We start from the raw sequence: 16,225 nt of genomic DNA, 5'->3' as shown, positions 1-16,225 counted from the left end.
ATTCATGTGGTAAACACTCAGGGTAACTTAAATTTCTAGAACGTCAAAAGATTTTTTTTTCTAATTATAGCAGCAACAAGAGCAGTTCTCCTTACAGTCCTGCATTTATTTTTTGGGACAAAACTCTGCAATTCAAGTGGCATTGCTACTGGAGCCGCGGTGGCACAGTGGTTAAGAGTGCAGTACTGCAGGCTACTTCTGCTGCCTGCTGGCTGCCTGCAATTTGGCAGTTTGAATCCCACCAGGCTCAAAGTTGACTCAGCCTTCCCTCCTTCCGAGGTGGGTAAAATGAGGACCCAGATTGTTGGGGGCAAGAGGCTGGCTCTGTAAACCGCTTAGGGAGGGCTGTAAAGCGGTATATAAGTCTTAAGCGCTATTGCTATTTTGAATATAAAAACAGGGAGCCACATAAAATAAAACCGCTTCATAGAAATGCCTAACTCCATAGCCCTGTAGTGCAGGTTGGGACATATTCCTCTTAAATCCGGTGCATTTTATCAAGATGTTCATGGTGGCCACGCACTCTCAATCAGTACAGGTAGTCCTCGACTTACGACAATGGAGCCCAAAATGTGCTAAGCTAGTTTTGTGCCATTTTACGACCTTTCTTGCCCCGTTGCTAAGTGAATCGCTGCAATTGTTAAGTTAGTAACCCAGTTGTTAAGTGAATCTGGCTTCCCCCGTGGACTTTGCTTGTCAGAAGGTCGCAAAAGGGGGAATCACATGATTTTGGGACCCAGCGACGGTCATAAATATGAACCGGTTGCCACACCTCTGAATTTTGATCACGTGACCATGGGGATGTTGCCGAAGTCGTAAGTGTGAAAAACGGTCCTCGGTCACTTTTCCCAGTGCCGTTGCAACTTTGAACGGTCCCTAAACCAACCGTTGTAAATCGAGGACTACTTGTACTGGCAACTTTAAGCCGCGCAGACTTCGACTCCCAGAATTCCCCAGCCAGCAAGCTCTAAACTGTTAAAAAAAAAAAAAAAAAAACTTAAGGAAAAACCTTTCAACTTTGGCTGCTTGCGAAGGGCCCGTGTCCAGTTTCAAGACCTCCAAAACAGGCGGTCGAATTTTGGCTGCTCAGGTTGGGAAGATCGCAACCCTACCTGAGGCATTCACCTGTGGAGACCACGAGATTCGTTTTTTCGCTGGCCGTGTTTTATTCGTTTCGTTTCTTTGAAACAGGGGAGCCAATGGTACATAGTTTCCCAAATATGAAAGCAATAAAACCCCCTCCCACCCGACCCCCAATCCAGAAGGCAAAACAAACTGCCAGAAGATTGAGATGCTACATGCTACATTTAACCTAATTAATTTACTCATGCTTATTTGGGGAGGTGAGACAAAAAAAAAAAGCGTCATTCATAAAAACATACAGTTAAAAACAAAAGGCCTGACCATATAGAACTTTTAACCTACAGTAATGATGTACCTTGTTTCCATGCACACAACTAACATTACAAAAATCGTTTTGTTTCTTTTAAAAAAAAAAAAAAATAACACAATTAAGACTTCTAGGAGCATTTTGGGATAAAAACAATTCCTAATTCCTTTGGGGAAGGAAAGAGAGAGAGAGAGAGAGACAGAGCACCTCCAGATTGCAAATTCCTATACACATTTTACTTGAAGGGATTAAATCTCTTTTTAAAAAAACTCACACGGATCACCTCAAAATAAGGGGATGTGATTTCATCTCTATTTCAGCTATGTAGGCAACAAACCAACAGTGCTAGTTAAGAACTTCATCTGTAAAGCAAGTCCAAAAGAATTCGACTTTCTACCGTTACAGAAAATATAATCTGCTCAAATAAATAAAAACGCTGCATATTAACATTTCCACTATAAAGTATGCATACCAGAATATTTATAAATATTGAATGTTTTTTTTCTTTCTTTCTTTCTTCTTCTTCTCCGTAATACCACCTACTACGATAATGCTGGCTAAATATGATAAGCACTAGGGGTGTTGAATGCTCGCCACATACTGCCGTTACCTTGAGGTAGAACACACATGGGTACCAAATTCTGCATTCATTTACAGGTACTGCTGGTATCATGTGTTGAAGAAATGTGTACAGTATGAAAAATTCTAAAATACATATGAATGGAGGGGGGGGGAAGAAACGTTTTGACGGGGGGGAAAAATATAGATTATTTTTCTCATGCAAACTATGAATTGTTTCACGGTGTAGTTTTTTGTTGTTGTTTTTTCCAAGGCAAGATTGCTATTTAAACTCTGCAAAAGACGCGTTGTTCAAAAAGGAGAATGTTTCTACTGGTTTTAGTGCATTTCTTTTCGTTTACTCTTCTAATTTGCATTGTCAAGCTCTTTCTTTCTTTTTTTTTTTTTTCTTTTTCTTTTTAATATACCCTTGGTGTGCAAACGACATGCCAGTTTTAAACAAAACATCGTCATGGTTTAAGAAAAAGGAAATTTCGGATCGTTTAAAAACAATGGTAAAACAGGAAAAAACTATCAGGAAATCCAGAGCAAAAGTTACATCATTTGATTTCAAGTAAAAAAAAAAAAGAGAGACTAATAATAATAATAATAATAATAATTAAAAAAAGGAACACATTTCGTGAGTACAAAACAAAAGAAAGAAAATGTCTGCTGTTTTTAGTTTAGGTGTTTCAGGATGCTGCTGTAGGTCTTATGGGGAATCTGAGGAGATGACTTCATAGCAGAAGGAGTGAGAGTGGCCTGCAAGGATTTCAGGGGGGAGCCAACCGGGGTGGAAAACTGGGGAATAGCTATAGCTTCAAGGTGCTTGTTAAAGAGAAATTCTCCGCTATTACTCAGAAAGTTCCCCTCTCTCTCTTTCTCCCCAAGCTTCCCATCTTCGGCTGGCTCAGCTTCTAGCGTCTCGGGCTCTTCCTTCCTGCTAAAGAACCTGTCGAGATAACTGGGGTAGGGGGGGTTCTCCTTCTCCATCTGCTCATCCTTCCTGACCTCGCAACAAAACTGGTCTATGAGAAAGCACTCCTCCCCGCCGCTGACCAGCTGGCCGTCCCACGAGTTTTGGTAGAGGGCCTCCAGCTGGGCCAAGTTAGCCATGCCTTTCTGCTGCTTCTCCCTGCTGACCGATTTAGAGATGCCTTTGGATTCTAGTTGGGAGACGGAGCTATTGAGGTCGTTCAGCTTGTCGACCGCGGCCGACTCGTGCTGCAAGCTCAGCTGAATCGTTCCCGCTATGAAGGAGTCGAAGTCAAAGGCTTGACCCTTCTCCTTTTCTGCAAGCTGCTGGGAAGCCTCCTTGAGAGCTATCTGAGCTTTCACCCATCCGTTCTTCTCACACTTGGACTTGCCTTTCTTATCTGACTTCTCTTTACTCTGCTCCTTCCAGTTAGAAAGATCTATGATCAGCTTGGGCTCATAGTAATGGTTTACTTCGCTTTCCCTCCAGACTAAATTATCTAGGTAGGAGGAGGACCTCATTTTGTAATTACAGGTATGGTTACATTCCAGATCGCAATACTTGTTTTCGTGGTGATCTGGGTACTGCCAACAAGGCTCGGTGGAGAAGTGGGTATCGAAAGCCGGATCTTCGAGATACTTTTCGCGGTCGCCGTCCAAATATTTCCGCGGGTCCACTTGTACTTCCTCTTCGTCGGTCCCATCCGAAAGAGCCCTTGGATCTCGCTGAACTTCATCGGCTTCGAAGTTGTTGTGAACGGGCCATTCGTGGTCTGAGAACTGGCTGTCGTGATACCTGTAATAGTGAGCCAACGATAAGCATCCGTTTTACTTTCCGAGTAGCTTCAGAAGGATGATGTATGATGCCCACATTTTTAAGCTTAACAGTTTTACAGTTCATCACCGGCTATGTGCGTTTCTCCCGGTTTTAATGTGGAGAAACTTCTCAGTGATAGCACACAGGTAGTCTTCAAGTTATGACCAGTCACTTAGTGACCATTTGAAATTACGACACACACACACCCAAAAAAAGAAAGCTACTTACTTACTTAAAGAAACCTGATTTCGCTTAATTTTCAGGGTATTGGCTTAACAACCGCCAGAAAAAGTGCTGGGAAATTTGATGCCTTGACTTACAATTGCAACAACTAATGACTATTTCAGGGCTCAATTATGGTCCTAAGTCAAGGACTATCTTTTCATGCAACTTAAGAAAATACTTGGTCTTCAAGACGCCCTGAAATGTTTGCGCCAGATGCGTATTTTAGCAGCATCTAACACCACATGGCATTCTACTACTTTCTTTATCAGCTGGTATTTCAAATACTACTACAAGTGTCCAGAATCATCTTCTTTTAATAATAATCTCTTGTAGGGTGGAGTCTGGGCAACTGAATGGAGCTGAGTGTTTACTGGCTGGATGCCCTTCCTGTTGCTAATGCGGAGTTTTGTTCGGCAGATATATTCTCAGTGTGCCCGGAGAGAGAAATATCTGCCTCTACCTAGGATCGAACTCGCAGCCTCCTGATTGTGAGGAGAGAGCTCCACCTCTAGGCCACCGCACCACCCATTACAAGTGTCCAGAATAATTTCTCAAAAGTTTACCTTTCCCAGTTATAGATGTGGCTGTGACTTTCATCCATCAGCAAAATGTCATCCACTTCATCCTCAATGTGGAAAGGATGACTTGAAATGGGCTCATCAGTTGGGAAGGAATAAATACTCATGTAAGGGTGAGACAAAGCTTCTTCCGCTGTCAATCGGTCCATGGGACTGAAGGTCAGTATTTGTTCCAGGAAGTCTAAAGCTACAGAGGATAAATCCCAAACAGTGTTTTTTTTTTTTTTTTAAAAATCATTTGAACACAATATGAAGATCTTTTGTTGTATAAAAGAATAACAATATTTTATTATCACGCTGTGTTTCGTATTTCTGAAATTCAGAATAGCAAAAACAATAGCACTTATATACTGCTTCGTAGTATTTTACAGCCCTCTCTAAGCGGTTTATAGAGTCGGCATATTGTCCCCAGCAATCTGGGTCCTCATTTTATTGACCTCAGAAGGATGGAAGACAGAGTCAACCTTGAGCCGGTCAGGATTGAACTGCTGACAGTGGGCAGAGTTAGCTTGCAATACTGCATAGGTAGGTAGGTAGGTAGGTAGAATTGAAATAGCACTTATATACCAGTTCACAATGCTTTATAGCCCTCTCTAAGCAGTTTACAGAGTCAGCCTCTTGCCCCCAACAATCTGGGTCCTCCTTTTATCGACCTCAGAAGGATGGAAGGCTGAGTCAACCTTGAGCCGGACAGGTTTGAACTGCTTACAGTGGGCAGTTAGCTTGCAATACTGCATTTGAAGGAAGGAAGGAAGGAAGGAAGGAAGGAAGGAAGGAAGGAAGGAAGGAAGGAAGAAAGAAAGAAAGAAAGAAAGAAAGAAAGAAAGAAAGAAAGAAAGAAAGAAAGAAAGAAAGAAAGAAAAAATTGAAATAGCACTTATACACAATGCTTTATAGCCCTAAGCAGTTTACAGCGTCTGCCTCTTGCCCCCAACAATCTGGTCCTCCTTTTATCGACCTCAGAAGGATGGAAGGCTGAGTCAATCTTGAGTCGGACAGGATCGAACTCCTGGCAGTGAGCTGAATTAGCCTGCAAAACTGCATTCTAACCCACTGCGGCACCACAGATTTAATGATTAAAACATAATGCAAACAAGTTGATTAACCCCCCCCCCTTTTTTTTTTCCTTTTCTTTTCCTTCTGACGTAGGACACCTTCTCCATTGTGGCATTTGTGTAAGCATCTGTTTGGCTACGTCTCTCATTGCTATAACTAGTAACGAATATGGTGGAACAGCAGAAAACAAAAAGCACAGATAATAGGGGACTGGCAACGAACCAAACAAACAGTTGTAGGCTTAAAATATCAGACGCGGCGAGTTCCTGAACACTGTAACCTATAACACACTTACGAAAGACTGATTTCCCCGTTAAAATTATCACCTTGCAGTAGCTGGGCAGAAATGCTTGCAAAAGCTGCCTGCCTTTTTTAAGCCACAGATGTGTAATATAGGATGTGTTGAAAAGCACGGAAAGCTCACTGCCCATTATGATGCAAATGTTTCGGCCCTTTATGGAGAACAAGTCAATTCCCTCCGTGTGGGAGTGCTGAATTTCTGCTGTAACTCTTTTGAGTTAACAGCACCAGGAGAATAGTAGATGCATACATACATTTGGCTCAGTGGTGAAATTCAAATTTTTTTAAACTACCGGTTCTGTGGGCGTGGCTTGATGGGTGTGGCGTGGCAGGGGAAGGATACTGCAAAATCCCCATTCCCACCCCAGTCCAGGGGAAGGATACTGCAAAATCCCCATTCCCTCCCCACTCTGGAGCCAGCCAGAGGCGGAATTTGTCGGTTCTCCAAACTACACAAAATTTCTGCTACCGGTTCTCCAGAACCTGTCAGAACCTGCTGGATTTCACCCCTGATTTGGCTCCAGGATGTTCCAGAACTGGAAAAGAGCGGTAACATGAAATGCCCAGAGGTTTGTTCTTTGTTTTAGAGCAGGGGTCTCTAACCTTGGCAACTTTTAAGACTTGTGGACTTCAACTCCCACAATCTGGGAGTTGAAGTCCACAAGTCTTAAAAGTTGCCAAGGTTGGAGACCCCTGTTTTAGAGGGCCTTGTACACTGTGCACCACAACAGTCAAAGTCATCCTGACCACAGGCTCAAAGCCTAATGTAAACAAGGAGGAGTGAAGGAAGTCAAAAGAAAAAAGAAAAAAAGAGAGAGGAGCTGAGTTACCTTCAGGGCTGACGCCTGGGAGTAGCTGAGTTAAAGGTTTGTGTGGCTCAGTCATGTCGTTTTTAATGTAAACTGGGATTACATTAAGAAGTTCCTGCCGGTCTTCCTCATGCACGACGGGAATAGATTCCAAAATCAGCTGCATCTGTTCAAGTTCATGGGCGCCTAGAGAAGCAGTCAAGAAGCAAACGTAAACGTATAAGTAAAAAGATTCAATTTATTATACTTCATATCACAACAGCAGCAAGAATTACATTTGCCCAGAATTGGAAAGAGGAAAACATGCCATCAAATGCAATGATAATAAAAAAAAAGTGCTCGAATATGCAGAAATGGATAAATTAACTATGGAGTTAAAAGATAGAACGGAAACAGAGTATTACGAAAGTTGGAATATGTAGTATCACTGACTAGCAACTAGATGTACAATTAATGCATAAAGACTATATAGAAAGTATGTTAAATTGAAAATTGTATATATTTATTAATATGATAAAATATGTTAAAGGGTAAAAGGAATATGTAAGTACATATATATATTATATTAAATTGATGTTAAAGAACAAATGTAGAATATAGTAAAAGAATAGTAGGCCATAAATTGGAATTATGAAATTTGAATTGATACCGATAATTGAAAGTTGTAAAAATGGAAATGTGTTTTTAAAACTAAAAAAGGTTGAATAAAGACTATTTTTTAAAACATCAGCTGCATTTGACAATATTACGACTCAAGGCTGCACTCTGTTGGAAGTCGGATGACCAATACATTCAGGGTGGATAAAAATTGGTGATTTTTTTTTAAAAAAAATTTAAAATATTCAAATTTTTTTTTTAGTTAAATCAGATTTGATTTAAATCGGATTTTTTAAAATCAAATTTATTTTAATAAAATGCTTTTGGAGTAAAAAAATAGTTTTCTATTTAAGATACATTCATAATTTAGTTTATTCAGCAGGAAACGGAGCTTAGTTATGTAGCATGAGGCTGCATATTCTGCAATATTGGGATTGTCGGTGAGTCAAAAGCGGGTCAGAGGAGGAGCCGCTGAAGGGACAGAGATGACAGTTGCTCTTTAAAAATTATGATTTAAATCGAGTTGATTTAAATCAAGCCTTTTTACTAATGATGTAAATCATGATGTAAATCGACTTGATTTAAATCAAATCCACCCAGAATTCATTTAAGTAAATGTGAACTAAATAGGACAGTATTCAGGGATTCCTTATCGTGCCACCCTCGCGGATACCGCTGCCCCCTGGAGCTTTCCCGTAGCCGGGATGTCGCTATCCACACCCATCTCTTTGAGGAAAAAGGGGCCCCCATGGCATCTGCCATTGCATTTTTAAGATGCAGGATTGTACCTGCTTGTCTTTACCAACCTGCGAAGAGAGTTTTGCCTGTCAGCATTTCAGCAAAGATGCAACCTGCAGCCCACATATCAATGGCTTTCGTGTAGTTGTTGGGCGACAGCAAGAGGCGAGGTGATCTGTACCATTTAGTTACTAGTCCTTCAGAAAGATGGCCCTAGAAGAGAGAAAGGGGGGGGGGAAGAGAGAGACGGTGTTTGCTTTTGATTTGTGCCACCTCCGTTCGGCCTTCCTTCAAGCTCGTCGTGCAATTTATTCTGCTGCGTTGCCACAAACATTTGAGAGAGATGTGGCGGTCTTTCAAGTCTCCATGAGTTGGGTGGGCTTTGGGGAATGGGCCCGAGCCTAAGTCCACTCCAATACCAAGCCTCTATTCTGACTCAGTTTAGCCCGTGTTTATAGGGTACACATTTAATCAAGAGAGAGCCGTATCCCTATACACCCCAAATGCTTTAGCCTGTTTTAGGAATGACAAACATATAACCGAGAACCAATTATTTCATGGTATTCCTAGAAACAGACAGGGGACAATCCTACGTGTCAATTTTCAAAGTCTTCAGGAATATCGAAGTCTATAGCAAAACTCCAAAATGGCCACTATATTTCCTGCGGAAGGGATTGGTTTTATGGTGCTTTTATAGATAATAATTCCAGCTAGACTTTTAAAACTATAGAACATTGTTCTGTAAGGGAACAGGGGCTATTAGACAACTCTCGTGGAGCAAGATTCATAAATCAAACATCAGAACTGAAGCTGTCTTTTCCAAGACTATCAAGGGCGGCCCTCCTTAACACATCCCCAAGTGTTAGACTTGATGGCTGTTTTTTTCACACCAACGATTAAAACCATCTCCAACAAATGCCGGAAAGAGATGGTACGTATCTAACCGCGTTAAAATAAAGGAGTTAAACAGGTTGACTGAAGGACAAGATTTCGCACACCGCTTTTATTAAAAGGTGAAGAATCTGGCTAAGGCTGGCATGCGATCTTAGCAAGATTCCAACACTCAAAGCGTGGGAGTGATTAACTTATGGAGAATCTGGCCAGATATTAAGCATATCCTGCGATCAACTGGCCTCTCAAATTTGACTGTCTCCCGTCTGCCCATCCCTCCTCCCGCCCTGCGTTTTAAAGGAAAACAGCTGCTCGGTTTTTTTACTGACCTTATGAGAATAATGAGGATCCATGATCCGGGCCAGGCCAAAGTCCCCGATTTTCAGCACCAAATCTTCAGTATTAATAAAGAGGTTTGCTGGTTTGAGATCTCTATGCAGGACGTTTGCCGAGTGGATGTATTTGAGCCCGCGTAGCAGCTGGTACATGAAGAGTCTGGCATGTTCTTCCAGTAAGGGGCCCTGCTCAACCAGGTTCGCCAGATCGGTCTCCATGTACTCTTGGACAATGTAAACACAGTTCAGTTCCGTCAGAGAGCCGACGTCATCCGTCAGCTGGCTCCCGTTGGGGCCGAGGATCTCAAAAACTTTGACAATGTTATCGTGGTCGAGTCTCCGGATGATTTTGATCTCGCGCAGAGCGTGCTTGACGCTTTGGGGGTCGGAAAGGAGGATCTTCTTGACCGCCACTCTCTTGTCGCAATCGTTGTCGACAGCGGAAAAAACCAAGCCGTTGCCACCGGAGCCCAGAGGTTTTAAGTCCATGTACCGAGAACCTACATCGAAGCCATGAATGTTCATCAGACTTTCGAACTTCTCTGCCATTTTTCTTTTTAAAAAAAAAAAAAAATTTTTTTTTTGTTTGTTTTCCTGTATCCTGTTTCCTCCCTCTTAAAAACTATTCCCGCTTCTACGAATCTAGACAGATGCTTCCACTGGTAGGTTGCGATGGTCTCGTAGAAAAGACGAACGCCGGGTTGACTGGTGGGTAGCTTCTTGATGCTCTCATTGCATGGTCAAGCCAGCCAGGCCTGATGTTTCCCCCCTTTTTAGGATAAGCACTTAAGACTCTTTACAGATCACGGCGAGGAGAGAGAGAGAGAAAGAGGTCGCAGCATTCATAGTTCAACGAAAGGTGCAGCACATCCGCAGACATGGAAAGGAAACCCCAGGTAAAATCAAACGGAATGAAGTGGCATCTTAGGCGCCCTTCACTCTACTGTGCCAAACTGATCGACGTTTTAACAAAAATGTGAATAAATAGGCATGTAATAGGCTTGTCTTAACATCCTCCTCACAGTGCAGATACATTCAGTGTTGGACTGGTCCTGAGCAGCTTCATTCTAGGGTGGATGGTTTTGCTTGTCTCGTGTTTTACAATCTAGTTCGCTAAGAGGAAGAGGCAGCTCTTTCTGGGTAGCAAGGAGGCTGTTAGTTAATGATCAGGTGGCTCCAGCTCACCACAATCACAATCAAAGCTACCATCCATCTTATTCTGTGAAAAACTGAAGAAGAAAAAAAAGGGGGGGGGGAGAGAAAAGAAGCCACACATAAGCAACCCAAATCATTAGACAGGCTTAAAATTTAAATTGCATAGGGCCGTGATGGCGAACCTATGGCACGCGTGCCACAGGTGGCACGTGGAGCCATATCTGTGGGCACGCGAGCGTTGCCCTAGCTCAGCTCCAGTGCGCATGCGCGCAATGGCCATCTGATTTTCGGGCCTTCCGGTCCCACTGGCAGTCAGAAAGCGGGCCGTTTCTGGCCTCCAGAGGGCCTCTGGGGAAGGCTGTTTTCGCCCTCCCCAGGCTCCAAAAAAGCCTCTGGAGCCTGGGGAGGGCGAAAAATGGGGCCTACCTGGCCCACCATGCCATCGCATGTCAAAAGCAGGAGGAGTGGGTGTGTGTGTGTGTGTCATGTGGGCATGCATAGGGGGAAGGGCGCATTGAATTATGGCTGTGGGCATGACCCCCCTGCACCCACCCACCCCCCGCTTTTGCCACGCGACGGCAAAAAGTTTAGCCATCACTGGCATAGGGGGTTTTACTACAAACTAAACTTTTTTTAAAAAACAAATTGCACACACACACAGAACTAGGCATTAGGAACCCTTTGATCTGCTGGATAGACCGGATCCATCACTGATCTCATTCCAACCCAGAAGATTCTATCTCATTATGTGCTTGACATGGATAGGAGCTTCTATAAAAAGGCACAAAGGCAAAACAAATTCTCGCCTGTATAAGTAAATATAGCGTCCATCCATCGGGGAAACATTTTGTACTTCTCTGTACTTTTTTTTTTCCCAAAAAGGTGAAACTTTTAAAGAAATCGTTTCACTACTTGAGACGAGTCGCTATGTTAAGTACTTTCATATTTTTTTTAAATAAAATATGGGGATACTTCCTATTAAAAAAAAGTGAAGAAACCGGTTGTAAAAAGCAAAAGATGAAGCACATTTTACAAATGTGAATCTGAAATAACTGAATTTGCCAATCAGTCCTGCATAGGACCTTCTGCGTCCCTAATCGACATGCATTCGTGCTGCCCTGGGGTGAAAACAGAATTAGAAATCAAGATATTCTGCACGCCTAGCTCATTCCAGGAAATACATACTCCTCAATAATAATGTGATTTTTAGATAAAGTGGAAGGTAGCACAGAGACTATATAAAGTAATCACAATACAGGATGTTTTTTTGCAGAGAGCAAATCTAGAAATATTGTGGTAGAGACCAAGAACTCCGATTATTTCTATGTAGATCTTAGTTTTTAAAAAAATTGTCAGTAGTGGATCATACTCAACTGAATGGAATGTTAAAAATCCGTAAGCTATTTTCTAGCACAACGAAAGCAACCCTTTTGTGGATCTCCATATACCAGCTACACCTCTTGGTTTCCAGGGGCTCCTGCACCAACAGTTCAGTTTCACAGATTATGACTTCACCTGATGATGAAGTCACTTTCTATGGAGATGGCATTATTTTGGAAAGTCTTCCTGTTACATTACAGTGCTATCTTTTTCTGAATAGTTTTTATCCCAGAGCTATAATTGCACTCAACAATGAACCAAAGGGCCACCATCGGTGAGCATTACTTGGTCTGTTGTGTGGATGTTTGGGTGGTTTAGGGGTGGGGAATCTGTGGTGGGTAGGGGTGTATTGGGGGATTGTTATGTGTGTTGGACCTGGTCTTTGGGTGTTAAGTGAATTTCATTGTATGGGTATACGGTGTATACACCTACAATGACAATAAAGTTATTATTATATCTTGTTCGCGTCTATTCCCTTTTCACTTCAAGAACTTCCAGCTTCCATATTTGGCTGCAGGCACCAACTGCGTGTTTCTGAAATGCGGCTGAGGTTTTTAACAGGAAGAAAAGGCTTATTGCGAGAGAGAGAGAGGGAGGGAGAGAGGGAGAGAGAAAGGGAAAGGGGGAGAGAGAGGGGAGAGAGGGGAGAGAGAGAAAGGGAGGGAGGGAGAGATAAAGAGGGGAGAGAGAGAGAGGGAAGGAGGGGGGAGAGAGAGAGGGAGGGAGGGATGGGGAGAGAGAGGAAGGGAGGGAGAGACGGAGAGGGGAGAGAGAGGGAGGGAGGGAGAGAGGGAAGGAGGGAGAGGGAAAGGGGGAGAGAGAGAGAGGGAGAGAGGGAGGGAGGGAGAGAGGGAGGGGGGAGAGAGAGGGGGAGGGAGGGATGGGGAGAGAGAGGAAGGGAGGGAGAGACGGAGAGGGGAGAGGGAGGGAGGGAGAAGGGGAGAGAGGGGAGAGAGAGGGAGGGAGGGAGAAGGGGAGAGAGAGGGAGGGAGGGAGAAGGGGAGAGAGAGAGGAAGGGAGGGAGAGACGGAGAGGGGAGAGAGAGGGAGGGAGGGAGAGAGGGAGAGAGGAGAGAGGGAAGGAGGGAGAAGGGGAGAGAGAGAGGGAGAGGGAGGGAGGGAGGGAGGGAGGGAGAGCAGATGAAAAGGAACGGGAGAAAAGGGTGCGTGGGTATAGGGGAGCTTGTTGCTGAACCACTAGCTTAAAAACGAATATATATGGAGGCCAGAAAAACAACCGTCTCTACAAGCAGCCCGTACTTGGCAGCATGAAAACCGAATCGACAGTCACGGCAAATGAATAAGCTGCCTGTTAGATGTAAAGGAAAACTGTTAACTGTTCTTTGATAAATCAAATAAAAGATAGGCCTTTTAAATAACGCGCACGGCCTTTTATTGCTAACTATGTGGATTGTCTACTCAAAGGATTAAAAAAAAAAACACCAGCCCGGTTGGCATTTTCATTATCTCCTACAACTAGAACTTCGGTTTGAAACTATCTTCCAGTGAAACCACAAGTTCTTGCTGCGAATTAACTCACAAAACGGGCCTAGCAAAAACTTGAGCTTTTTTTTTGACTGAAGATGACAGGGCACGGAGTTAAAACTTTCCCTCTGAGTCAGTCCCTCCTGCGTATTTCACAGCAAGAACGAACACCATTAAATAAATGTGGCTCATTAACTCTTTTTTCTTCCCCCAAGTCATACTCTGACCGCACTATATATTAAGCAAGCAAGCAAGCAAGGAAACAAACAAACAAAAGCTTTTAACATAGCTTTCTACCTGGAAGAAGCTACTCAAACTTAACCCAGAGCTTATGACATCATGAGTCATGAAGGCTTCAAACTCTCAAATTCTAGGAACAGCCCTACCCAACTTTAAAACTGACTGGAACAAAACCTCCTGAAATAAAAAAAAAGCATGAGTAACGTTTGTCCTTTGCTATTCTCACCTCTTTCAGACTTACAATAAAACCTCCGAGAAAGGCCAAAGAGGGAGCTCATGGCAAATGCCTGAAGTCAAACCAAGTCAGCTGGGATTTTCTTGGGCCTTACCTTTGTTTGCTCAACCCACACGTGGCTGACCCTCCACAAAACTTCTTGGGAGTTGTTGTGTTATCATACAGCACAACTACCCTTCAAGAACAAACAATATCACAAAGATGTCCATGACTTATGGCAGAGGCCATAATGGATCTCTCTCTCTAACACACACACACACACACACACAAATCTTTAGAATATTTGCAGTCTTTCATTTGTAGTTCTGCTGTTTTAAAAATGTAGGGGGGGGAAAGCAATTATGACAACTTTATGACCTGTGGACCAACTCCCAGAATTCCTGAGCCAGCTGTGCACAAGTCCACAAGTCAGACAGTTTTTTTTTAATTTTATTAGCAGCCCAAAAATACATCCATTCCACTAAAGAATAACTAGCCACGTCCATGGTGGTGTTGTGCAGCTTTATTTTTTGCTCTGGATACAGATTTCCATGCCAGGCACAAAGCGCGCGCGCGCACACAAAGCTTTAAAGAGTTCAGCATTCTTTACAACACGGACTTACCCCATGAATAGACCTTAATTTCCCTGCCCACTTTTGCTGGGAAATATTATTACCTGAAGCTGACCATTTCCACACACTGCCCACTGTAGGGAAGGCAGGCTGGTGAATACAGGTGGTCCTCGACTTAACAAGTTCATTTAGTGACCGTTCAAAGTTACGACGGCCCTGGAAAAAAGTGACTTGCGGCCGTTTTTCAGAGTTATGGATCTTTGTAAGCATCCCCAGGATCACGTGATCAAAAATCCAGATGCTTGGCAACTGGTTCATACTTATTATGACCACTGCTTCGTCCCAGGGCCGCCTGATTCCCTTTTTCCACCTTCTGTCCAGCAAAGTCCACGGGGAAGCCAGATTCACTTAACAACCGGGTGACTCGCTTATCAACCGCAGGGATTCCCTGAACCACTGTGGCAAAGAAAGGTTGTAAAATGGGGCGAAACTCACTTTAACGGACGTCCCACTGAACAGCAATTGTGGTCCTAAGTTGAGGATTGCCCTGCACTAGGGTTTATTTTATTTAGGAAATTTAGAAAGGATGAAAAGCTTCTCGCATGATTAGCTTTTCATAAACTTATTAGATAATCAGGCAATTTCTTGCTGGAAGAAAGAAACCAATTCTGGAAGGAATTGGTAAGGGGAAAAAAAAACTGTTATACAACCTGATAAAAAACCCATACCCCATCTGTGTAACACGGTGAGGGTGCTTATGTGGATTTTTATTTTTTTTTGAAAAAAATACCAGCCACGTTGCAAGCAATAGGCAGTGAGTCATTGTAAGGACTCCTGAAACTGCAAGCGTTTCTCAACCTCCCACTGAATCCCCACACATTCTGAAGGCCAAGCTATTGTTAATTTACACATGCTCCCTGATTAAAAGTCATTAAATACTTTACTTTTCCCATTGTAAGCGAAAGAGGATGTATCCTCAGATTTCAAGCTCTTGAAGAAAGAGATTGGGGGGGGGGGGTTGATCTCTGCCTGGTTTGCTTCCAAATAAACTTTTACTTTATAAACTGTGAATAGCTGGGACAAGTTTTCCACTCTTTCAGAAAGCTATGCCGACCACACAAAAAATAATAATAAACAAAAATAGAGTAGCAGAATGTAACAAACTATAACTAAACTGAATTTCTTTGCTGTGGGGGTAGGCTACTCTAGAAATTAATAGACATTTTGGTGAGAATTTCTTGGGCTGAAATAAACCTGAGTCGAGACTGATTTTAGTCTTGAGAAAGTACTGTGTTCACACAGCTTGCTAAACCAAGGTTTAGCGAATTAACAGGTTCTGTAGTAGAAGATGCCAACCTAAGAAATAAACAATAACTAAGCCACCTATTAATCCACCTAACCTAAGATGCTGGATGACCCCAAAACATTTTTACTGTCGTAGTTCAGCTTTCCTATTTAAGTGTGGCCAGTCTGATGTAGTAAGTTAAGTTACCAGGTTTGGACCAGGGAAGCTGGGAGTTCTAGTCCTGCCTTGGGCATGAAGCTAGCTGGGAGACTTTGGGCCAGTCGCTTTATCTCAGCCCCTAGGAAGGAGGAAATGGCAAACCGCTTCTGTAAAACAATACCAAGAAAACTGCAAGACTAACCCAAGGCAGTCACACCAGGAAACAAACACCACCTTAAAACTAGCGTACTGTTTTAACTGTGCCTATCTTTCCAAAATGAATGAATGGCCATTTTAGAACAACCAACTTATTCATTGATTTATTCAAATATCCCAGTCACGCATAAATCCCACTCGGTCTCTGGAGAGAGTCGTAACCAAGAATGATAGCTATTCTGTAGAGAGGATCATAAATGTCAGAACAGAGTTTTCCTTCTACAGGAGAATCTTGAGTTTAGAAGGATCTG

At 42.9% G+C, this 16,225-nt stretch overlaps 1 protein-coding gene across 4 annotated transcripts in view; it reads right to left on the bottom strand.

Moving 5' to 3' along the window:
• Window positions 1-2,584: 2,584 nt before the first annotated feature.
• MAPK6 (mitogen-activated protein kinase 6) overlaps window positions 2,585-16,225 on the bottom strand; it is a 30,441-nt gene continuing 16,800 nt past the window's right edge. For 3 of the 4 annotated variants that reach the window (XM_034432667.3, XM_034432665.3, XM_034432669.3), the window contains exons 2-6: window positions 9,264-10,498; window positions 8,112-8,256; window positions 6,730-6,894; window positions 4,529-4,730; window positions 2,585-3,719 (exon numbers count right to left, since the gene is read on the bottom strand). In XM_034432667.3, the coding sequence (XP_034288558.2) occupies window positions 2,627-3,719; window positions 4,529-4,730; window positions 6,730-6,894; window positions 8,112-8,256; window positions 9,264-9,818 (2,160 nt within the window). In that variant the 5' untranslated portion in view covers window positions 9,819-10,498 and the 3' untranslated portion in view covers window positions 2,585-2,626. Of the gene's footprint in view, window positions 3,720-4,528; window positions 4,731-6,729; window positions 6,895-8,111; window positions 8,257-9,263; window positions 10,499-11,798; window positions 12,012-16,225 lie in introns of those variants that run through there. The other variant, XM_034432668.3, reaches the window with a different exon arrangement.

The sequence above is a fragment of the Pantherophis guttatus genome, chromosome 13 (assembly GCF_059756535.1).
Source record: "Pantherophis guttatus breed Tessera chromosome 13, ASM5975653v1, whole genome shotgun sequence".
NCBI classification, from domain to species: Eukaryota; Metazoa; Chordata; class Lepidosauria; order Squamata; family Colubridae; genus Pantherophis; species Pantherophis guttatus.
This window is presented reverse-complemented; position numbering and strand designations above follow the sequence as displayed.